The 24,452-nt window shown below is 37.7% G+C and overlaps 1 protein-coding gene across 1 annotated transcript in view; it reads left to right on the top strand.

Moving 5' to 3' along the window:
* The window catches only part of LOC150077475 (endoplasmic reticulum-Golgi intermediate compartment protein 2), a 99,555-nt gene that overhangs the window by 66,291 nt on the left and 8,812 nt on the right, over positions 1-24,452 (top strand). The window contains exons 5-6 of the mRNA XM_090385913.1: positions 2,677-2,893; positions 8,550-8,645. Coding sequence (XP_090242039.1) covers positions 2,677-2,893; positions 8,550-8,645 — 313 coding nt within the window. The remainder of the gene's footprint in view (positions 1-2,676; positions 2,894-8,549; positions 8,646-24,452) is intronic.

The following is a 24,452-nucleotide window of genomic DNA, read 5'->3' as shown; positions in this document are numbered from 1 at the left end:
CTCTAATTCAGGTGGGTTGTGCTTAACTATATCTTATTAGGTTCATTTATTACTATTAGATCATGTATGTAGCGGTAAAGTTTTTAAGTTTTTATTTAAGTTTCTTTCAAAATGATAAAAATAGAGGTTAGCAACTAGGCATGAGCTGCAGGCCCCCATTGCTATACCTGTATGTTGTTTATATATAGTGTCACCATTAAATATGTAGCTATTGAATAAACATAAGTTAATTAAGCAATCTCAATAATTCCGTGGCATGGTAATATGTTTTTGTACTCTTTATAATAATTACTAAATACAGATTTTAAGTTGTTACGGGAAATACTAGTAAATAAGTTTTTAAAATCGAATGTACTTATGTTCTACAGTATTGGAGTTATTTAAATATTCTAATATTGGGATGTTATTAAGAATTATTCTAGCTACTCCTATATTACTTAATATGATGTTTAGTAGAGATTCCAGTTTTTGATGTGGGAGCTTGGCATATCTGTTCCTACATGATGTAATAAATCTGAATCCACATCATGTAGGAACAGCTGAGGAAGCTGGAAATTGCTTTTTATGAGATTAGAAGAAGGACTTAATTTTTTCTACTTTGCACTGAGAATTAAGATGTATTGAATTCAAAGGAATATATATTGTGAAAAAAATATTAGACTATGTTTTCTCTTTATTATTGAGGTAGATAACTTTTTGAAACTCAGTTGGGTCTTATTTCTTGCACAAATAAATAAAGATTCCTCTACCTGATTTTATTCCCATGCTCCTTTTTGATAACACCCAGGTTTCTAGACGGTTGTGTTTTCATCAGGGCTAACCAACTTCTGACTTCATGGCAAGCATATCACAGATATTGCTTACTCCATATTGTATAAATTAGGTTATCTTTTTCACTCTCATCATTACTTTTCTTCTAAATGCTACTGACTCTTAAATTTCAATTCCATGCTACTCCAAAACATTGTTCCTTTCTATGGTGCTGTCCCCAAAACTCCCTAAACTACCAGACTCTATCCAAATGAGGGCAACCAGGTTAAGTAATGTCATATTTCTTACAAAGTCTCCCCACTGTGTGTCAGACATTCACTTTTTGCTGCATTCATTTTCTATAGATACTTCCTTGGTCATTGTTCTTCTGAATTGGCACACTCTTCCAAACCAGTTAGAACCAATACTACCACCAGTCACAATTCAACTCCAAGTTCACAGAATCAGTTTTTCCTCTTCCTTATATATTATCTTCTACTTCTATTCTTGTGAACAGCCTCCCTTCACATGTATTACCCAAAAAATTATCTGCAGAAATTTAAGTCCAGCGTTAGAAAATATCTTCTATCTTTTCAATCTTCAGTCTATACATAGTATTAAAGTATTTTTGTACTTTGTTGTGGCCTCTAGGGTTCCCCTTATATACCAATATTAAAGTATTGTTGGACAGAACAGGAATTGGAAATATCTATTAGTATTAGCAATGGCCACATGATGCAAGGAAGCCTATGGCTTATGCTGCACCACCAAAATAAAAAAATAAAAGAATAATAAGAAAATTTTAAAAAAATAAATAGACAACCTATGCATTCCCTCTTCCCGTAGGTAATTATCCAGCTGACATTTGAATTTCCCCAAACTGTCAGCCTCTACCACCCAAGTAGATAACTTATTCAAGTAATTTATAACTTGCTGGCTAAAATTAAACTATTCTCATGAACTGGAGGATTATAGTATGGTTTGAGCTCTTCCTCTTTCAGGTTGTGCCTTCCATGTGCTCAGGATCCCACAATGATAAATAACAGGATAAACTTGATATGGAACCTGAATCTGCAGAGATAAATGAGAAATACCGTGAATTATTCTGTTATTACCATTCATTCTCTTGGTAACTAATTATGCTGGTATATTAAGATTTACCAATCAAAGGTAGCAGTTACTGTTCTGTCTCCTGATTTTATTCAGCAATATACCAGCTCCTTATTGCTAACATATTACTTCATCAGTATACTAGTGCATAGTCAGCAGCCTTTTAGCATATCAACTTCACTTTGTAGAGTCACTGGTGGGTGTCAGTTTCAACTATCAACTAATAAATTCAATTCAACTATCAACTATCAATAAATTCAACTATCAACTTCTGATTTCATTCTGAAATCAGAAGTTGACAGTTGAATTTATGTGTAAAGAAAGAAACCCTATATGCTCCTTTTATACTGAAAGGAGCATATAGGGGTTTTTTTGGAATATATTTAAAGGATTTTACTTCTAAATTAATTGAAATTTGGGTACCCTTATTTGTCTGTGGCATCTTTTACAGTACTGCCTCACCGGGATAATTAAATGAAATTGTCTTGTGGTGTATTCCCGGTAGTCTTGGCTGTTATCTTTGACGCTAGTGCTATAGGTTGCTGATCAGTGCGCTCATGTTTCTCTCTATATCAAGTCAGATATGATTCATTGCAAGCTCTTATCACAGCTGTATTAGGAATAAAACCTTGTGTTCTTCAGTGGATTTTACATGCATAAATGTTGATTTGTTATCTGTATGGTGTTTATGGAATACAATTTAAATATTTAAAATATTTAAATTTTGTTTTGTTTTGTTTTATCTGTTTTACTTATATATATATATATGTGTATATATATTATTTCTTATTGTTCTTTATGTAAATCTAAAATAAGCAATAGGTGCAGATATCTTGGATGTAACAAATCAGAATACAAGAGCATTTGGGAAGTTACAAGAGGAGCCAACGTATTTTGAATTGACACCTTTACAGAAAGCACATTGGACCACAATGCAAAATGTAAACATGTATATCAGGGAACAGTATCATGCTATCCAAGATTTACTTTGGAAAGAAAGCTATACAAACATGTTGAGAGGTCTTCCACCAAGGTAAATTTTATAAATTCATAATAATCAGAAAGAAATTACATGTTATTCTTTTTCAGTTTATTAATCTGGCAGTAGTGGCAAGTCACCTGATAGGTGACTCTCAGTAATAATGTTCCCACATTAATCTATCTGCAATTTTCTGTATCTTCCCAGAGTTATAGCATGATTACACCCAAGAGGTACAGCTCCACTACTTTTGTTCTTCTTTTAAGTTGTAGTAATGCTAGTATGGGATACTGATGCCACAAAGCTTAGAGTTGTGTTTGTTTATAGTTGAAGTTTTTTCTGAAACTCTACCACATGATCACTAATGGTTTCCAACGATTGTAATGTTTCAAAATGTTCATTATTATTTTTGAATAATAAATACATTTAAATTTTGTTTAAATCAATAATCACTGTGAGTGATTATTGCTTTTGATTAAAGCAATAATCACTCACAATAGACAGAAGAATTGTAATATTCAAATTTTGGATGCTACTAGGCTTTTCATACCAGCTAAGAAATACTATTCAAGGTTTAGGCCTAAATGGATGTCAAATGACCTAATGAGACTCGTGGCAGAGAAGAAAAATGCATGGGGCGCATATAAATTATCAGGAGGCATAGATCCCTATGGTAGATATAAGATAGTCTGTAATCAAGTCACAAAGGACGTTACACAAGCAAAGGCAGATTACGAGAAATCTTCAGCAAACAATGGAAAGATAAACAGTAAAGATTTCTTTACTTATGTAAATTCTATAATGAAGGGTGTGAATCAGATTGGTCCACTTGATATCAATGGTTTGACTATTGATGATCCTGCTGAGGTAGCTGACAAATTGAATGAGTATTTTTTTTTCATATACATTCACACAGGAGGAGATCTATAGGGAAGTGGAGGCCAGAAGCTTATCAAACTCTGACACGGAGCTCAGTGATTTTGTAATAACTGAGAGTAAAGTGGAGGAGAAGTTGAATGGGATCTATCCAGTTATATTAAAGGAAGCAGCAAAGGAAGTAAGCAAATCCTTAGCCATAATTATGAAACCTTCTTTGAACTCAGGGGAGGTCCTCATGGACTGGAGATGTGCAAATGTCTCCCGATTCACAAAAGGGAATCAGAGGGTGACACGAGTAATTACAGACCTGTTAGCTTAACTTCTGTTCCAAGGAAAATAGTGGAGTCACTGGTTAAGGAAGCAATGCAGGACCATCTATACAAGACTGCAGTTACAGTTCAGACATAGCATGGGTTTGTTAAGGGGTAGTCTTGTCTGACAAATTTTATTGGATACTATGATGTGGTCACAAAGGAACTAGATGTAAAACATAATTTTGATAATATACTTGGATTTTAGGAAAGCTTTTGATACTGTTGCACATGGAAGACTACTGTACAAATTGGAGCAGTATGGCAATAAGGGCAAGTTGCTACAATGGATAAAAGGATGGTTGAGTGGGAGAAGACAGAGAGTGATAATCAATGAACACTGCTCTTCGTGGACTAATGTTATTAGTGATGTCCCACGGGGTTCGGCATTTGTTTGGCTCGTTTTCTGTATTTATCAGTGATACAGGAAGGCACTGTAAATGGATGTATTTTTAATTTTTACCATATTCTTCATTAATTAAAATACTGCATTGTGTTTTATAGAGATATTAAATAGGTTTAGTAGCATTCATTAGATTCTTATTTTGAATTTAACTAGCAATTTTTGGAAGTTACGACTCCCGGTGTTGGTGCCAATATTGTTGAACTAGCCGCCATATTGTAGTCAATAAGAAATAGTGTAACGTATATATATCTCTAACTGTAGTGTAAGAAGAATCACTCAATTAGGAATCTGCTAAATTGTTATAGTATTATCAATTAATCAAAAATATTATTAATCTTATTAAATTTCATTGTTAATTAAATTGTATTTAATCGGAAATCATGACCCAAACTAGAGCTCTGAAGCAAAGATCACAGACTAGTGAGAGTGCTGTGACTCGGGAGAGAAATGAAGGGTGTGAATCTCCAATGCATCACAGTTTCAATAAAATGTGCGAAATGTGAAATATTTGCCGACCTTTCTAAAACAGGACATGATCTAGCCAAGGAGGATGCCTTTTTAGGTGTCTAGAGTGTCAAGAAATTGGGCGCCAACTCAGCATTCTGAAGGCCATCTATGAGAGCTTGAGGTGTAGGGTAAATGCCCTCGAAGAAATTAGTATGAGGGGGCCCATCAAGCTCTCAGCTGCCCAGCTCAAAGGCAGAGCTCCCTTCCATGCATCAGTTAACACAGAGGCAATCTCCAAGGCAGAATGCACTGGTCCCAAAGGAACTAGTTATTGTTGTTGAATCTATTGTCAGGGAGATGGGGAATATACTATGCAAGAAAGAAGGGTAGGTGGAACAGGACCAGGGTATGTTTGCCAGGAGCAAAAGTTGATGACATTGTAGAGCAGATATAATCTTTTAAGGGCACAAAAGGTGATATTGTTGTACACGGTAGAATTAATGACATTAAGAGTAAGAGATCTGCAGATTTACTCAAAAAATACAGATCAATGTTGGAAAAAAAAAGTCGTGAGTTAGGGTTGAATGTGAAAGTTTCTGCAATTGTGCCCAGACACGATAGGAGGGGGTATGTGATGTGAGCTTTGTCGATCAATTCAGCCTTTATACAAGACGGTGGTCAGGCAACACCTAGAGAACTGTGTACAGGTCTGGAGGCCTCATTTTGGGAAGGATGTAGAGTTGCTAGAATGAGTATAAAGAAGGGCAACAAGATTGGTAAGTTGAACAAAGTGGTGTGAAGCAAAGATCACAGACTAGTGAGAGTGCTCTGACTCGGGGGAGAAATGAAGGGTGTGAAATGAAGAGAAATGAATTAAGCTTTTCTCTTACCAAGAAAGGCTTAATTCTGGAAATTGCAGTGCCTGGAGAGTAAGCACCTGCAAGATGATCTGATTGAGGTGTATAAGACCTTGAATGGATTGAGCAAGCTGAAAGCTGATGGGATTCTTCCTCTTGCTCAGATTAAGAACCTGAAGGGCACAGATTCAAATTGAGGAAAGACAGTTGTAGAAGAGATGTGCAGAAATTTGCCTTTAGCCAGCAAGTATTTGATTGGTGAAACAGCCTTCCATCTTTTGTTGTGGAAGTTGAGAGCCTAAATAAATTTAAGGCTGAGCTGGACAGGCATTTGGAACAAATGGAAGAGTGAAATGGGAGGGTTCTTTTATTTTTTGTTTTGGCTGATGCTGCATAAATTTGCTTTCTTGTATCATGTGCCTCTACTAATGCTAATATTGATGAAGATATAGGGTTAATGTTGGAGAAGAGATGTGCAGAAATTTGCCTTTAGCCAGCGAGTATTTGATTGGTCAAACAGCCTTCCAGCTTTTGTTGTGGAAGTTGATAGCCTAAATAAATTTAAGGCTGAGCTGGACAGGCATTTGGAACAAATGGAAGGGTAAAATGGGAGGGTTTTTTTATTTTGGCTGATGCTGCATAAATTTGCTTTCTTGCATCATGTGCCTCTACTAATGCTAATATTGATGAAGGTATATTAGGATTAATGTCTAAGTTTGCAAGCGATATGAAGGTTGGGAGGGTTGTTAATGAAAGTAATGATAGTACACTACTGCAACAGGATCTGGAAAAGTTGAGCAGATGGGCTGAGAGGTGGCAACTGAAGTTTAACATTGACAAATGTAAAGTACTGCATGTGGGAAGCAGTAACCCCAGAGTAACATATCAACTGTGTGGTACTACACTGACAGTGGTAGAGGATGAAAAGGACCTGGGGTTAATTGTGCAGGCAGATATGAAGCTTTCTGAGTGCAGACAGTCTGAAAGAGTAACTCATGGTGTCTTGTCAATGAAATACAGGAATTTTGCTAGCAGGGATAAGGGGGTGATTGTCCCCTTGTATAAGCAATGGTTAGGCCACACCTTGAGTACTGTATACAGGTCTGGAGGCCTCATTTTAAGAAAGATGTAGAGCTGTTGGAACGAAGGGTTGCTCTTATGAAGAAAGGCTTAAATTCTGCAAATTGCAGCATGTGGAGACTAGTCACCTGTGAGGTGATCTGGAGGTATATTAGGGCTTGAATGGTTTCAGCAAGCTCAATACTAATGGTATTCTTCCTCTTGCTCAGATTACTCACCTGAGAGAGGGACACATTCAAATTGAGGAAAGACAATTGTAGAGTAGATGTGCAGAAATTTGCCTTTAGACAGTGGATGGTTGATAGTTGGAACAAACTTCCATCTGTTGTATATTGTAGTGGAGGTGAACAACTTAAGTTTTTTATTTTTTGGCTGATGCCATATAAGCTTGCTTTCTTGCATCATATGCCTCTAGAGTTCTTCTAATGCTATCCATGAAAATTTCATTCTCATTCATTTTACTTATGCCTCTCAGAGCCTTAAACACCTCAATGAAGTCTTCTCTAAGGTGTCAAGTTTCCAAGCTCTGCAACTACATACTCAAAGAATTTCCTCATATGGATGCTCTTTTGCCGATTTCACTAGATGAGTTATCCATCTTTGGCCCTTTCAAGAAGCAGTCTTTCTTTAGGTGCGGTCTCTATACTTGAACACACTATTCCAAGTGTGATCTAACAATAGACCTTATATAATGGGATTATGATGTCCTTATCTCTACTGGCAATTGTTCGATAAATCATCGATAATACACCATGGGCCTTCCTTGCAGCCTGTCTGCAATGCTCAGAGAACTTCATTTCTGACCATATCGTAACACCCAGGTCCCTTCCCTCTACTACCAGCTTTAATTCTACACTTAGCTGGATTAAAGCATAGCTGCTATTTTTCTGACCATCCCTGAAGTCTGTCTAGGTCACTCTGAAGAAGCTCTGCTTAGCAGTGATCATTAACTACTCTACCATTCTTTACATCATCTGCAAATTTAGACATCATGCCCTCTATCCCTTCATCAATGTCATTTATGAAAATCAAAAACAACGGAAGTCCTAATAATGATCCTTGGGGAATCCCACTTCTTACATCAACCCAATCTGAGGAATAACCATTTATCACAAACCTCTGCCTCCTGTCCTGAAGCCATCCAGCTATTCATCTAAGGAATTTCCCTGTGATTCCAACTTGTTCCAGCTTATAGAGTAACCGGTCATGTGGGACTGAGTCAAATGCTTTGCTCAAGTCCAAATAAACTCAAAATTATTCCCTGAGTCTAGCGCTTGAGTGACCCTGTCAAAATAGCTAACCAGATTAGTTAAACATGATTTTCCCTTTACAAAACCATGCTAAATATCCTTCAGAAGTCCATTTCTATCTAAATGAATCTGAATTCCACCCTTGATCATTGTCTCTATGATTTTACCTACTACTGAAGGTAGACTGACTGGCCAGTAATTTACCACTTTGCTCTTTGCCCTTATGTAGTTACTTTTTACCTGTTATTTTTGAAAAGCATTTTAAGCAGTTAATAATAAGTAATAATAACAGAAAATGTGTTATATTGGGTCAATAAAAATAGTGTTTAAATGGTGAACTGACAACATTAATTTGACAGTTCTTAATATACTTCTGTGGTACGTAATTGTATTTATCTACTTATTATTGTTATTGTAAATTTGTTTAAACATGAAAGAAATGAAGTAGGTTTAATAAGATTGTTGATAATTTTTATTTAGAGAAATTCATCCCACAGAGGAGCCCGATGCATGTAGATTGTTCGGAACGCTGGTTGTTAATAAAGTTGCCGGGAACTTTCATATCACTGCTGGAAAGTGAGTTAAAACATTTATTTTTTTTTATTTGATGTAATTTTTTTTAGGATTTGTATTAGTAAATATTATAAAAAGTAATAAATATTTATACATAAAAATAAAATAATGATCACTGTGCTGTGTTTTACATTTTGCCATCATGGTGCAGGGCACCAGCAGGTTGGCATGGCCCTGGTAACAAAGATCTCTTGAGGCTACAGTATTCTGTGGTCTGTTTGCCTGTTTTATAGGTTGATAAGCTCAAGCTTCTTGGAAGGAAAACATGCATTCCTTACCCAGCTTGGGCTGTGGTGTGAACAAAACCAGTATTTCTCACCTGACAGGAAGATTAGTTTGTGCTGTGTTTTACATTTTGCCACCATGATGCAGGGTACCAGCAGGTTGGCATGGCCCTGGTAACAAAGATCTCTTGAGGCTACAGTATTCTGTGGTCTGTTTGCCTGTTTTATAGGTTGATAAGCTCAAGCTTCTTGGAAGGAAAACATGCATTCCTTACCCAGCTTGGGCTGTGGTGTGAATAAAACCAGTATTTCTCACCTGACAGGAAGATTAGTTTGTGCTGTGTTTTACATTTTGCCACCATGATGCAGGGCACCAGCAGGTTGGCATGCCCTGGTAACAAAGATCTCTTGAGGCTACAGTATTCTGTGGTCTGTTTGCCTGTTTTATAGGTTGATAAGCTCAAGCTTCTTGGAAGGAAAACATGCATTCCTTACCCAGCTTGGACTGTGGTGTGAACAAAACCAGTATTCCTCACCTGACAGGAAGATTAGTTTGTCTCTGTTACTGTGAGAGCAGTAATTCCCTTCACAGTGTTACTAAAGACGCAAGGATACTGCTGAAATCACAAAACATGAACATTGTAAAGATATCAGAGACATGGTAACACTTCAGCAAAAAAAAAAAAAAAAGAATACAGAATTTGAATATGATTGTAAAACAATACTATATGTAAATTAGGGACAGACAGACAGGACCGGAGGAGCAGCTATACTACTGGATAAGAAGTACATAGAATCCAAGGCAATGTACCCAGTTGTCATGGGTAGTAATGCAATGTTGAGTCAGTTTGATGCCATATTTAGATTGAGAAAACAAAATTGAGAGTAGTAGTAGTAGTGTGTTTCAACAAATGACTCTGGTGAGTATCAAAAATAACTATACGAACAAATAGAGTGAACCAGTAAATCAAAATACTTTGTAATTGGGGATTTTAACTTTAGAGATATTGACTGGAACTTGTCAGTTTGTCACTTGCACGGTAACATGTTACAGCAATGATAAAAAGCAGTACTCATGGTCTTTATTAGCAGTGACTGTTTATGCATTGAAATCTGATGTTGCAACTGTCATAAAATTCTGCTAGCTATCCAATGTCACTGATTATGGGTTGTTTTGCCACTCTGCAAGCATAATTACTGTACTGCCTTCTGTTTATACTTTATGTAAACATTCTATCAAACTAAATGAATGTTTGCATTTAATTGTTTATGACACAGTATTTTATACTCTCTGTTAGAAGCAACATATTTAGTTGTGGCATTTACATCTAGTAAAGGACTTTGTGATGGAGAAATTATTAGTACTTTCCAACTTAGAATTTGATTTACTTTTGCCATATAGAGATGATAAAAATGTTGTTTCCAATCATGATATGTCTGGTAGTAATGATGAAGAATTGGTGACAACTTGTCAGTTGAAGATTAAAGCAAGTTAAATGATGTTTCTAAATGTATTTCAAAATCAATGTTTTTAAAGTTTTTTTTTTTTTTTTGTTTTTTTACAGATTATTGGTTTGAATAAATTTTGAAAGAGATAATTATGCCAATTAAACTCAGTTTCTAGTTGTTCCATATGGTGCAACTGGGTTTTGTTATTATTATGGGACTAAATGAAAAAAAAAAAAAAAAAAACTGATAAAGGAATACTTTTTATCAGTATTATATTATATTTGGATAGCAATAATCGCAGAATAAGAAACAAATGAGTGGTACCGCAGTCAGTTTGGTACCACCTAAAGAAAGAAATATAGGGGTACAGGCTGGTAGGGTGGCTGAAAATCTGTTGTCAATGATATACAGGAATTTTAGCATTGGGTACATGGAAGTGATTATTGCATTGCATAAGGCAATGGTCAGGAATTTTGACACCTTGAGTATTACATATAGGTCTGGAAGCCTTATTTTAAGAATAATGGTGATGTCTTGGAATGGGTTCAAAGAAGAGCAACTAGATTATTCAAAGACAAAAGAGGGTGTTCTTTCTATAAAAGATTTCAGCTGTGCAAATTACAGTGCTTTGAAACTGGCCTTTGAGACTTGATTGAAACGTTTAAGGTTTAAATGTGAGTAAACGGTATTCTTAGTCCTCAGATAATGCATATAAGGAGACGTAAACTTAAATTGAAAAAGTATGGCTGTAAGATAGATATTTGAAATGTTTTTAGCTAGAGAATATTTGATTGCTGGAATAAACTAGCATTTGGTGTTGAACCAGATAATAATTTGTTTCAACCAAATTATTAGAGAGGAGATGGATAGGTGAATTGGGTAGTATTTTCCAGCATAATGTCTTATTTAGTCTTAGTCTGCAGATCCACACCATCAGTTAGTTTGCCATATATGGTTACAGTTCATAATGTAGTTCACAGCAAGTAGAAAGAGAATCAGTCATATATCAGTGACATTCATAGAGTTGTCTGATGCTAGACATAAGTTAAGCAATTAAAATCATACATTTTTGGCACTTTATTACAATCTAAAAAAATATCTTTGGCAGAGTAGTCATGATTGGCTTGACCTCACTCGCCTGGCAGATCATGTGTCTAGGTATGACAGTGGAGAGTTCATCATTGAATCAGCCTTTGACAACTTTAATAAAGTTGTCTCATAAACAGGAAGCTAATTAAGACTTATTTTTTATCAAATTTTCTGGCTCTAGGCATGGAACAGTTAATGAGCTTTTTTAAAAAATTGCCAGTTGCTGTCAACTTTTGTGCATGTGATACTTTCCCAACCACACTCCACCCTAATCATTTGAGCTTCCTTATGGATGGGGGCATAAGCTGTATGTTTAAAAATATATATATTAGCATGCTATAGAAAATACTAGGGGTAAGACTATTCTAGACCCACAAACTAGATGACATCATAGGTCTTGTGTGTACAGGAACCTTTAGCAGGAAGTAATCACACCATCCTTAGTTTCAGGGGAAGAAAGAGGTTGCAGTTGTTAAAGGCATGGATTTTTAACTTCAGAAAGGGGGATTATGACATTTTAAGCTGCTACATGGTCTATATCAGCTTAGCAGAGGGAGAGTAAATACATTATAATGGAATATCTTTAAAGCAATAGTTGCAGAATCTATGAATGCAGAGGTGGTCAGTCTAATAAAGCAGAAGATGATGGCATGGAAAGGTTACAGTGATGAAAAGTACTGAAGCCTGTAACAGACACAAATTGATCTATAATAGTACAACAGAAATGGTTAGCTGAGTAGGAGAAATTACTGGTTAACACAAAAAGAATGGAGACAAGGAAGTCTTTATGTATCAGAGAAGAATAAAATGAATCACATGGAATCGTTACATAAGTTTTAGATAAACCATCTGATGAATTGTACAGGCAGCCTACATCGATATTTACAAACAAAAGACTCCTAGTGAGTCTATGCAGTATGAAATTGGTTACATAAAAGTTACAGTAGATTTTTTATGAGAAAGACTTTCGAGCCTGAAACCTAACCAAGCTAGGTTAGGTTTTGCCATCAACAGGGACATTATACTTAGCAATTTTGAGGGAAGGGGAGGTGGAGGAGAAAGAGCATTGAATCATTATTGTTCGTAATGAGGGCATTTTTTGCCTTGAAAGGGATTCCTCTGGATTAGGAAAGTGGGAATGTATTGCAAATACTGTACATAAAAGCTGTTCTAAGAAAGAAGAATGAAGTGGTTAGCTGCTGACCTGTCAGTCTGACTTCGGTGGTACAGAAAATATTGGAGACAGTGATCAAGAGTGTAATACAGGGTCATTTAGATAGAAGTGGACACAGTTACTCATTAGCTGGATGTAGGAATTAATTTCAACATTGTTTATTTGGATTTTCACAAAACGTTTGATTGTGTCTCACGAGAGCTTACTGTATAAGCTATAAAATGTGAGGATCAGATGTAAGATGGATTACAGGGCAGGAGGCAGAGGGTTGTGATGAATAGTTACTCTTCAGATTGGCCTAATTTTAGAAGTGGCAGTCCTGCAAGGATCAGTTCTGGGTCAGCCGTTGATGATGTGAAGATTGGGAAAGTGGTTAATGATTGGTGCCAATTTGGGATGATTTGGATAGGCTTAAAGGATGGTTGTGAAAAGTGCCAGGTGTGTTTGAATGCAAGGTTTTCATATAATAGTCAGACAACAGCTTGTGCTCTGTAAATTTCTCTTCTGCTAAAAGAGATCCAATAAAAACAAGTTAGCATGACTGAGGTAATAGCAGTCCTAAAATAACTTATATACTTGGTGGAGTTGAATTAAAAACAATCGAAGAAGAAAGGGATTTGGGAGCTGCAGTACTGGCAGACGGGAAATTCTCCGAGGTTCCGTAGTGTCCTATTGGTGATTTATTGAATATATGTTGGTGGAGGGCATAACCTCAGTAAGATAAGAGTAAGACTGTGCCCAAGTATGGTTTAAAGGGGATTGTAGGAAGTTTTCTTTTAAAAAAACATATGAAGTCTCTGCCAAGAAACACACAAATGCTTGCATATTCCTGTATTCACTGGAGTGTAAGCATTTTATTTAAAACCTGTCGACTGACAAACAGGAATAATGTTGGCAGTCATGATTGGTCAATAATCAATGGCACATGATACTTATCCCTGTGATATTTGAATAAAAGAGCTATTAAATGTATTCATATCTGATATTTAGAGTATTTCATTAATTGTTGGTAGAAAAAAATTAAAGCTGAAAAGTGTAATTGAAATCAATGCAAATCTAAGTTATATTGACATCATTTGTGGAGTCATAAAAACAACACAAGAGTGAACTTAAGTACAAAAATTAGATGACTCAGTCACAAATAAAAACATTTTGTAACATCTAAACGATGCTAAGTGTGTTTTTCACACAAAGGAAATTATTTGCAATGTTGTTTCTTATTGTATATTTAAAGAGACCTGATGTACAAACCAAACGCTAAAGGTCATTCTAATATATTTTTATGGTTACAAAGTAGAATTACAACAGTACCTTTTCCACACCTGTGTTAACCATATGATCAAATACGAAAAAATTATCAGTGACCAGTGTATATTTAATATTTGTCATTAACCCCCACTTACAGTCTATTATACCTTAAAAAACCGACAATATCACTGCTTAGTAATTTGGAGGCACACTAAAGCACAAGGGTGGCTTGCAATTGCTAGTAGTGGAAATATGTATTTTGTGTCACATAAAGGGAGTTCATATGGTAATACTGGGTGTATTATCATTTCAGCTATATATTTTTTTATTTTTTTGAATCAGTAACAAACGTACAAATTCTGCATCTCCTCTGACTCTCCCCAAATAGGTTAGCAGACCTAGCAGTATTTAGTTTCGCTACTGTGTTGGTGGTTGCGATGTGTCAATTAAATAATAAACTCCAGAGTAGGTAATAAATGTGGCCCACATTTTTTTTTTCTTTCATAGAAAAAACATAAAAAATAGTGCATACATAGTTATCCCGATTGAAATGCTAGTGGTTGGAGGCTTGTTTTAGTTTTTTAAAGATATCAGAATAATAAACCAGAATGCACTCACTCATTATTTATTTCAAAAAATTACATTGACAATCAATTCAAACAAGTTCAGGATTGTAATAGTTGTTGCAAAATAGTATGGCATGTTATTGTATAACCTGCCATACTACACTGATGAGCCAAAACATTATGACCACCTACATAATGTGTTGGTCCTCAACATGCAGCCAAAACAGCTTGTACCCAACGAGGCATGGACGCTACAAGATTTCTAAATGTGTCTTGTGGTATGTGGTACCAACACGTAATCAGCAGATCCTTTAACTCCTGTAAGGTCTGTGGTTGAGACCCTGCAGATTGGACTTGTTGTTCCAACACAACCCAGAGATGCTGGATGGGATTGATGTCTGGAGACTTTGGAGACCAGGGAATACCTGGAAGACTTCCTCATGTTCCGCGAATCAGTCTTGAATCAATCCGGGCGGTGTGGCATGGTGCATTATCCTGCAGAAAAACGGCACTGCCAGAAGGGAAGACTGTTGCCATGAAAGGGTGTACCTGGTCAGTAGCGATACTTAGGTAAGTGGTAGATGTCAGAGTGCCTGGCACATGGATGACCGGATCTAGGGTATCCCAGCAGAACATCGCCCAAAGCATGACACTGTTGCCACTGGCTTGTTTTCGTCCCACGTGCATCCAGGCATTATCACTTCCCCAGGTAAACAATGCACACATACCCAGTTGTTCTCATGGTGCAACAGGAAACGGATTCATCAGACCAGATGACCTTCTTCCAATCACTGAAGTTCCAATTTTGATGCTTGCATGCCCATTGTATGCCCTGTCGCCTGTGAGCCGTGGGCACTCTCAACAGCCTGCGGCTACGCAGCCCCATTTTCAGCAGGGTTCGATGCACTGTATGTTGTGACACATTACTCCTATCACCAGCATTCCAATTACCTGCTAGTTGCGCCACAGTCACCCTTCTGTTGCCATGTGCCATCCCGGAGAGGCTTCGCTCACCTCGAGCATCAATGAGCTGTGGTTGTCCAACACCTCGATGGCAGTTCGTGGGTTTCCCCTCCTCAGACCATGAGCATCCCATCAGCCATGCCGTTTCAGATATGCTCTAACCCAGTTGTCTGGCCATTACAATTTTGCCTTTGTGAAACTCGCTTAAATCCGCTGCCTTTCCCATCTGAAGAATAAGAGTAACACTTATTAAGTGTTACTCTTGGAGCTCAGTATGAGGTGTTTTTTATACTGTGTCCCGACCCATGCATGCACCGCAGTTCACCTGCAGTTGCTTCGATTTGCATAAGTCATAATGTTTTGCTCATCGATGTATTTTGCATGATCAAATATGAAATGCATTTGATCATGCAAAATAGTATTCGATCAAATATCATCATGTAATACATCAAATGGATTCAACCTGGGTCTGGTAAAGTTAATCATGTGACTTTGCCTGTTACTTTGAGATAGAAAGTTATCTGCAGGTTTGTAGTTCGATGTTTGTGTGCTACTTATCTTCTGTTGTTATCTTATTGTCTTGGTAAGGGTATCCAATCTACGTGTTCTAGTTTTTGCAACTTCGGCGGACGCTAAGTTTTTATTTATATTTAGCCGTTTTATTAAATTATTTTCTATAAGTGCTCTAACTTATAGAAAATAATTCCTTGGTTTATTTTGAATTTAGATAGTGCGATTAGGTTTTACAAACGTAACATTATTAATTATGTTTAATTATCAGAGAGGGCGCTGACTCTCTTTAAAAATTACAGCTGTGAGTTAGAGGCTCCAAAAAAACGATAAGTGTGTGCCTTTTTATTTATATAATTGTTATTTTATATTGTACTTAATACGTAGTCTTATAGTTACGCTGGTTATTTTTATTTTAATTTAGATAAAGAGTTTTTGTAGATTAATACTTAATATAGGTAAAACCGTTATTTCGTTCGAATCTTGCAGTCATTGTTTTTGTATATAGTGGTAGGGAATTCAAATTTTTAATTGAGGTAGCTAGGTAGCTCTAATGTATAATTATATGGAGTAATACGCTTCACTGTTTCTATTAGATAGCGTAGTATTGACATTTAACTAATTTAATTTATTGATCTTATTAATTTAAAGAATCATGCCCCAAACTAGAGCAGCAAAGCAATGGGCACAAAGTGGCAGGAGTGCTGTGACCCGGGGGAGAACTGAGGGGGATGATTCTCCAACGCATCACAGCCTAAAAAAATGTGCAGCTTGTGAAATGTTTGCCGAACTCTCTGGAACGGAACATGATATTGACATGGGGGATGTCTTTGTGTGTGCGCGATGTAAGGAAATCAGGCGACAACTCAGCGTTGTTATGGGCCTATATGAGAGTTTGAAGGACAGGGTGGATGCCCTCGAAAGATCTAAATTGAGAGGCCCATCAGGCTCTCAGCTGCCCACATCAATGCCAGAGCTTGCACTTGGTCATCACGCAACACAGCGGCAACCCCCAAGGCAGAATGCGCTGGTCCCACAGGAACTAGTAGTTGTTGGTGACTCTATTGTCAGGGAAACAGGGAACATGCTTTGTAAAAAGGATATTGGGAACAGGACCAGGGTATGTCTGCCAGGGACAAAGATTGATGACGTTGTAGAGCGGATATCTTCTTTTAAGGGCACAAAAGGTGATATAGTTGTACATGTTGGCACTAATGATATTAAGAGTAGGAGACCGGCAGAATTACTTAACAAGTACAGGTCACTGTTGAACAAAAGCCGAGAATTAGGGTTGAATTTGAAAGTGTCTGCAATTCTGCCCAGACACGATAGAAGGGAGTATATGATGAGAGCCTTACCGATCAATTCGGCCCTGGAAAGATTGTGCAAGGCTCAAGGGATAGAATTTTTTTCAGCCTGGACTGTACTTGTTCACAGGAGAGACTGCTTCTACAGGGATGGGATACACTTAAATAGAAAGGGTGCAAGAATATTTGCTGATGCTATCGAGGCAGTGTTAGTTGGGTCGGAAAACTGCTAGATTGGGGGGATACAAGGACTAATAGATTAGCCGTAGGCAGAGGTGAAGGAGATTCTTGCACAACTTCTATTAGAATAAGTAGCGACTTGGTGTGAGGGGTATTGGGGGTTTCAGAGACGGATGGCAGTCATCCTGAAATAGGTGGGTATATGGGATGTGTTAGGGTAACTAGGAATAGGAATAGGAGTATGTATACCAATGCTAGAAGTATAGTAAATAAATTTGATGAATTTGAAGTGTTGGTCAAGACATCAAAGGCAGATATTGTTGGGATAGCAGAGACGTGTCACACAGGTATAAGGAATGCTGAACTGGAATTTGGGAAGTACAATGTGTAGAGACAGGATAGAAAGGGAGGAAGTGTTATGCTGTTAATTAAGAAAAACATAAAATCAAAAGAAGTGCATCCAGTTGATATAGATGAACAGTGCACTGTTGAGTCAGTTTGGTGTGGCATAAGCACTGCAAAAGCAAAAATAAGAGTAGGAGTGTGTTGTAGGCCTAATGACTGGAATGAGTACAATGAACAATTGTACAGAGAAATAGAGTGGGCTAGTAAATCGGAATGTCTTATAATGGGGGATTTTCACTTCCCAGATATTGACTGGAACTTGTGGGTTGGTCACTCACACACTAGTCAGACTTTTGTGGATTTATTGCATGATTGCTTTCTGCATCAGCATATTCCTCTCGAACATGCTGCTGCAGAGAAAGAAATTTTTTTTTTTTTTTTTTTTAATGAAAACCCCAAACATGAAAGGCATCAAAACCTATAGTACTTAGTACCGTACATGGGTTGAAGGAGAAGTATGGGGGGACGGGGATGCCGGAAACTTTGCTCTAGAGACTAAACATGGGTTTCACCACTTCAAGCCTCCAATAAGCAAAACTCTTGATCTGGTTATCAGCAGTGATCATTCGTGTATTAAGAATTTGCAGATAAAGGAACCACTAGGTGGCAGTGATCACAGTGTACTGATGTGGGATTTACCTAAAGATATAATTACCATCAGGGGTAAAGGAAAGAGTTTTTGCTTCCGTAAAGGTGAGTACAGTGGTCTCAGACAGTTTTTAAATCTTGTACAGTGGAATCAACTGACGATGTTGCCAACAGTAAATTTTAAGTGGGAAGCATTCAAGGAATTAATCGTGGATGCTACTAAATGTTTCATACCTATTAAGAAATATTATTCAAGGGTTAGGCCTAAATGGTTATCAAATGAAATAATGAGACTCGTGACAGAGAAGAAAAATGCATGGGATGCATATAAATTATCAAGCGACTCGGAAGCCTATGGCAGATATAAGCTAGTCTGTAATCAGGTCACAAAAGAGGTTAGGCAGGCGAAGGCAGATTACGAGAAATCCTTGGCAAAAGATGCTAAGAAAAACAGCAAGGATTTCTTTACTTATATAAACTCTAAAAGGAAGGGGATGAATCTGATTGGTCCACTTGATATCGATGGTTCGACTGTTGATGATCCTACTCAGATGGAAAACAAACTGAATGAGTATTTTGCATCTACATTCACACATGAGGAATTATTAAGGTTTGAAAATGGCAGAAGGTTATCAAATTGTAGCAGGATACTTAATGATTTTGTAATAACTGAGAGCAAAGTGGAGGAGAAATTGTTGAAGTTAAACATAAGAAAAGCACCTGGGGTGGATGGGATCTATCCAGTTATATTAAAGGAGACGGCAAAGCAACTAAGCAAACCCTTAGCCATAATTATGAGAGCATCATTGGACTCAGGGGAGGTCCCCACGGACTCGAGATGTGCAAATATATCCCCAATTCACAAAGGGGGATCGAAGGGTGACATGAGTAATTACAGACCAGTTAGTTTAACTTCTGTTCCGGGTAAAATAATGGAGTCACTGGTTAAAGATGCATTGCAGGATCATCTAGACAAGACTGCAGCAATAATTCAGACATAGCATGGGTTTGTTAAGGGAAAGTCTTGTCTGGCAAATTTGATAGGATATTATGATGTGGTTACAAAGGAACTGGATGCAAAAAATAATTTTGATATCATATATTTGGATTTCAGGAAAGCTTTTGACACTGTTGCGCATGGAAGACTAGTGTACAAATTGGAGAGAATGGTATTAAGGGTAAGTTGCTACAATGGATAAAAGGATGGTTAAGTGGGAAGACAGAGGGTGGTAATCAATGGGTGCTGCTCTTCGTGGACTAATGTTATTAGTGGAGTCCCACAGGGTTCGGTGTTGGGTCCACTGTTGTTTTGTATATTTATCAATGATATTGATGAAGGTATATCAGGCTTCATGTCGAAGTTTTCAGATGATAGAAAGGTTGGCAGGGTTGTTAATGACAATAATGGCAGTGTGCTACTGCAACAGGATCTAGATAATTTGGGCAGATGAGCTAAGAAGTGGCAACTGAAGTTTAACCTTGACAAATGCAAAGTACTGCATATGGGTAGAAGTAACCCCAGAGAAACGTACCAACTGTGTGGTACTAACTTAAGGTGGTAGAAAATGAAAAAGACCTGGGAGTAATTGTGCAGTCAGATATGAAGTTTTCTGAGCAATGCAGACAGGCTGCCAGGGCAGGTCATGGGGTTTTGTCAATGATATATAGGAATTTTGCTAGCAGGGAGAAGGAGGTGATTGTCCCTCTGTATAAGGCAATGGTCAGGCCACTGCGTACAGGTCTGGAGGTCTCATTTTAGGAAGGATGTAGATTTACTTGAGCGTATACAGAGAAGGGCAACAAGATTGGTGAGGGGAATGAAGGGATCCTCTTACCAAGAGAGGCTTAAGTTCTGCAAATTGCAGTGGCTGGAGACTAGGCACCTGCGCGGTGATCTGATTGAGGTGTATAAGGCCTTGAATGGGTTGAGCACGCTGAATTCTGATGGGATCCTTCCAGTTGTTCAGATTATGGACCTAAGGGGGCATAAATTCAAATTAAGAAAGGACAGATGTAGAATAGATGTGCGGAAATTTGCCTTTAGCCAGCTGGTAGTTAATTGCTGGAACAAACTTCCATCTGTCTTTGTGGAAGTTGATAGGTTGAATAAATTTAAGGAGGAACTGTACAGGCATTTGGAGGGAATGGTGTGATTTTTTTTTTTTTTGGCTGATGCTGCATAAGCTCATACACTTGCTTTCTTGCATCACATGCCACTACTACTAATTAATACATGCAACATGATAGAAGATACAGAAGTTATATAATGAAACTAAGATATAATACTCAATACTGAAAAAAAAAAAAAATATATATATATATAGTGCTATAACTGCATTGGGATATAATTTTGTATTGAAATTGAATCGAAATCATGGCTCAGAGGAGAACTGAGGGGAAGCAGTTGCCCTCTGAATCGCAGCCTTTTAAAATGTATTGCTTGTTTGATGTTTGTGGATCAATCAGGGATGGGACATGATATTGCCAAGGGGAATGTCTTTGTGTGTGCATGATGAAAGGAGTGTGAGGAAATCAGGCGACAACTCAGCATTGTTATGGGCCTATATGAGAGCTTGAAGGACAGGGTGGTTGCCCTCGAAGGATCTAAATTGATGGGCCCATCAAGCTCTCAGCTGCCCACATCAACATCACGCAACACAGCGGCAACTCCCAAGGCTGGTCCCACAGGAACTAGTAGTTGTTGGTGACTATTGTCAGAGAAACAGGAAACATATTGTGCAAAAGGGTGATGACGTTGTAGAGCAGATATCATCTTTTAAGGGCACAAAATGTGATATTGTTGTGCACGTTGGCACTAATGATATTAAGAGTAGGAGACTGGCAGAATTACTTAGGTCACTGTTGAAATAAAGCCGTGAATTAGGCTTGAATTTGAAAGTGTCTGCAATTCTGCCCAGACACGATAGGAGGGAGTATATGATGAGAGCCTTGTTGATCAATTCGGCCCTGGAGAGATTGCGCAAGGCTCAAAGGATAGAAGTTTTCTCAGCCTGGTCTGTGCTTGTTAACAGAAGATGTAGAATACACTTAAATAGAAAGTGTGCAAGAATATTTGCTAATGCTATGGATGCAGTGTTAGGTGACTCGGAAAACTGCTAGCTTGAGGGGATACACAGACTAATAGATTAACAGCAGTCGCTGACAGAGGTGAAAGTGATTCTTGCACTGCTTCTTTTGGAATGAGCAGCAGCCTGGAAAACAAGATGCAGGGGATTTCAGAGACTGCTGGGAATCATTGCGGTACAAGTAAACACATGGGCTGTGTTTGGGTAGCTGAGAATAGGAACAGGTGCATGTATACTTCCGTATACACCAATGCTAGGAGTTTGGTAAATAAATTTGATGAATGTGAGGTGTTGGTCAAAACATCAAAGGCTGATATTGTTAGGATATCAGAGACATGGTGTCACACAGATATACAAAATCCAGAAATTGAATTTGGGGAGTACAATGTGTACAGGAAAGGAGGAGGGGTTATGCTATTAGTTAGGAAACACATAAAATCCAAGGAAGTACAGACAGTGTCGAGTCAGTTTGGTGTGAAAGCACTGGGAAATTAAAATTGAGAGTAGGAGTGTGTTATAGGCCTAATGACTCTGATGAGTATAATAAACAACTGTACAGGGAAATAGAGTTGGCCAGTAAATCAGAGTCTTATAATGGGGATTTTAATTTCCCTGATATTGACTGGAATTTGTGGGTTGGTTAATCGTACACTAGCAAGGCTTTTGTGGATTTATTGGATGATTGTTTTCTATAGCAGCATGTTCGGGAGGCATATAGAGGGAGTAATACTCTTGATCTGATTATCGGTAGTGATTCTTCATGCATTAAGAATCTGCAGATAAAAGAATCACTAAGTGGCAGTGATCACAGTGTGCTGAAGTGGGATTTACTCACAGAGGTAACTACCATCGAGGGTAAAGGGAAGAGTTTTTGCTTTCGTAAAGGTAACTACGAAAGTCCGAGACAGTATTTAAATTCTATACGGTGGGACCAACTGATGATGTTACCAACACCAAATTCAAAATGGGAAGCATTCAATGAATTAATCTTGGAACCTACTAGGCTTTTCATACCAACTAAGAAATATTGTTCAAGGTTTCAACTTAAATGTATGTCAGAGAAGAAAAATGCATGAGATGACATGAAAGCCTATGATAGATATAATCTGGTCTGTAACCAAGTCACAGGGGAGGTTAGGCAGATTACGAGAAATCTTTGGCAAAGGATTTAAAGAAAAAACAGTAAAGAGTTCTTTACTTATGTAAACTCTAGGAGGAAGGGGATGAATCAGATTGGTCCCCTGGATATCGATGGTTTAACTGTTGATGATCTTGCTCAGGTAGCTAACAAACTAAATCAGTATTTTGCATCTACATTCAGGGAGGGGAATGCCAGAGGTGAATTAAACTCTGACAGTGGGCTAGATGATTTTGCAATAACTGAGAGCAAATTGGAGGAGAAATTGTTGAAGTTAAACAAGGCACCTGGGATTTATCCAGTTATATTAAAGGAGGCAGCAAAGGAAGTAAGCAAACCCTTAGCCATAATTATGAGAGCTTCCTTTGTCTCAGGGGAGGTACAAATGTGACCCCAATTCACAAAGGAGGATCAAAGGACAACACAAGTAATTAATTTCCCTGATATTGATAGACGTGTTAGTTTAACTTGTGTTCCAGGGAAATTAATGGAGGCACTGGTTAAAGAATCACTGGAGAATGAAAGAATCGTCTAGACAAGACTTCAGTTATAGCTTGGTTTTGTTAAGGGGAAGTCTTGTCTGACTACCAATTTGATTGGATACTATGATGTGGTCACAGAAGAACTGGATGCAGGGAATAGAAAGGCTTTTGATACTGCTGCACAAATTGGAGCAGTGTGACAATGGGAGGCAAATTGCTGCTATGGATAAAGGAATGGTTGAGTGGGAGAAGACAGAGAGTGGTAATCAATGGACACTGCTCTTTTGTGAACTAATGTTATTAGTGGAGTCTCTCAGGGTCCATTGTTGTTTCTGTATATCCAGCTTAATGTCGAAGTATGTAGGCAATACAAATGTTGGCAGGGTTGTTATTGACACTATGCTGCTGCAAGAGTATCTAGAAAGTTGAGCAGATGGGCTGAGTGGTGGCAACTGAAGTTTAACATCGACAAATGTAAAGTATTACATATGGGAAGCAGTAGACCCAGAGTAACGTATCAACTCTGTGGTACTACAGTGACAATGGTAGAGAATGAAAAGGACCCTGGGGTAATTGTGCAGGCAGATATGAAGTTATGTCATTGACAAGACACCATGAGCCACAGGAATTTTTCTAGCAGGGATAAGGAGGTGATTATCTGCTTGTATAAGGCAATGTCTGGCCAACCTTGGGTACTGTATACAGGTCTGAAGGACTCATTTAGGAAGGATTTAGAGCTGCTGGAGCGAGTGCAAGAGAATGGCAACAAGATTAGTGAATGGAACAAAGGTTTTCTCTTAAGAAAGGCTTAAGTTTTGCAAATACTGTGTCTGGCGACTAGGCACATGTGAGTTTGATCTGATTGAGGTGCATAAAGTCTTGAATAATTTGAGCATGCTCAATGGTGATGGGATTCTTCCTTTTGCTCAGAATAATTGCCTGAGAGGGTATAAATTCAAATCGAGGAAGACAGTTGTAGGATAGATGTGCGGTTGATTGCTGGACAAACTTCACTCAGTCATTGTAGAAGATGATAGCTTAAATAGATTCAAGGCAGAACTGGATAAACATTTAGAGCTGAGTGGGATGTGTTGAAATTAGTTTGTGTTTTTTTTGGAGCTGATGCTTGCATCATTGCCTTTACTAATACTGTATTAAATAAAATTCTGATGGAGACCTATTTGAATTATAACCTATTACTCTTTATTATCTGTAGTCGAACAGTAGTTTTATCCTGTTACTGTAATAAAAGCTGAAAGCATGACAGTCTGTAAAAATATTTCAAACATGTTAAAAGTCTTAGAAATGTAATGAGCAACTGCTTCATTTCACCAAACTTTTTAAGAAGGTAGTTTTACAAGAGTATTAAGGACTGCTAAAGCTAAACTCAGCTTTAATTCT

Source organism: Mastigoproctus giganteus, chromosome 12 (assembly GCF_048544385.1).
Source record: "Mastigoproctus giganteus isolate SK-2022 chromosome 12, ASM4854438v1, whole genome shotgun sequence".
Classification (NCBI taxonomy): Eukaryota; Metazoa; Arthropoda; class Arachnida; order Uropygi; family Thelyphonidae; genus Mastigoproctus; species Mastigoproctus giganteus.
Note: the sequence above shows the minus strand (reverse complement) of the source record. Positions and strands in the feature narration are given on the sequence as shown.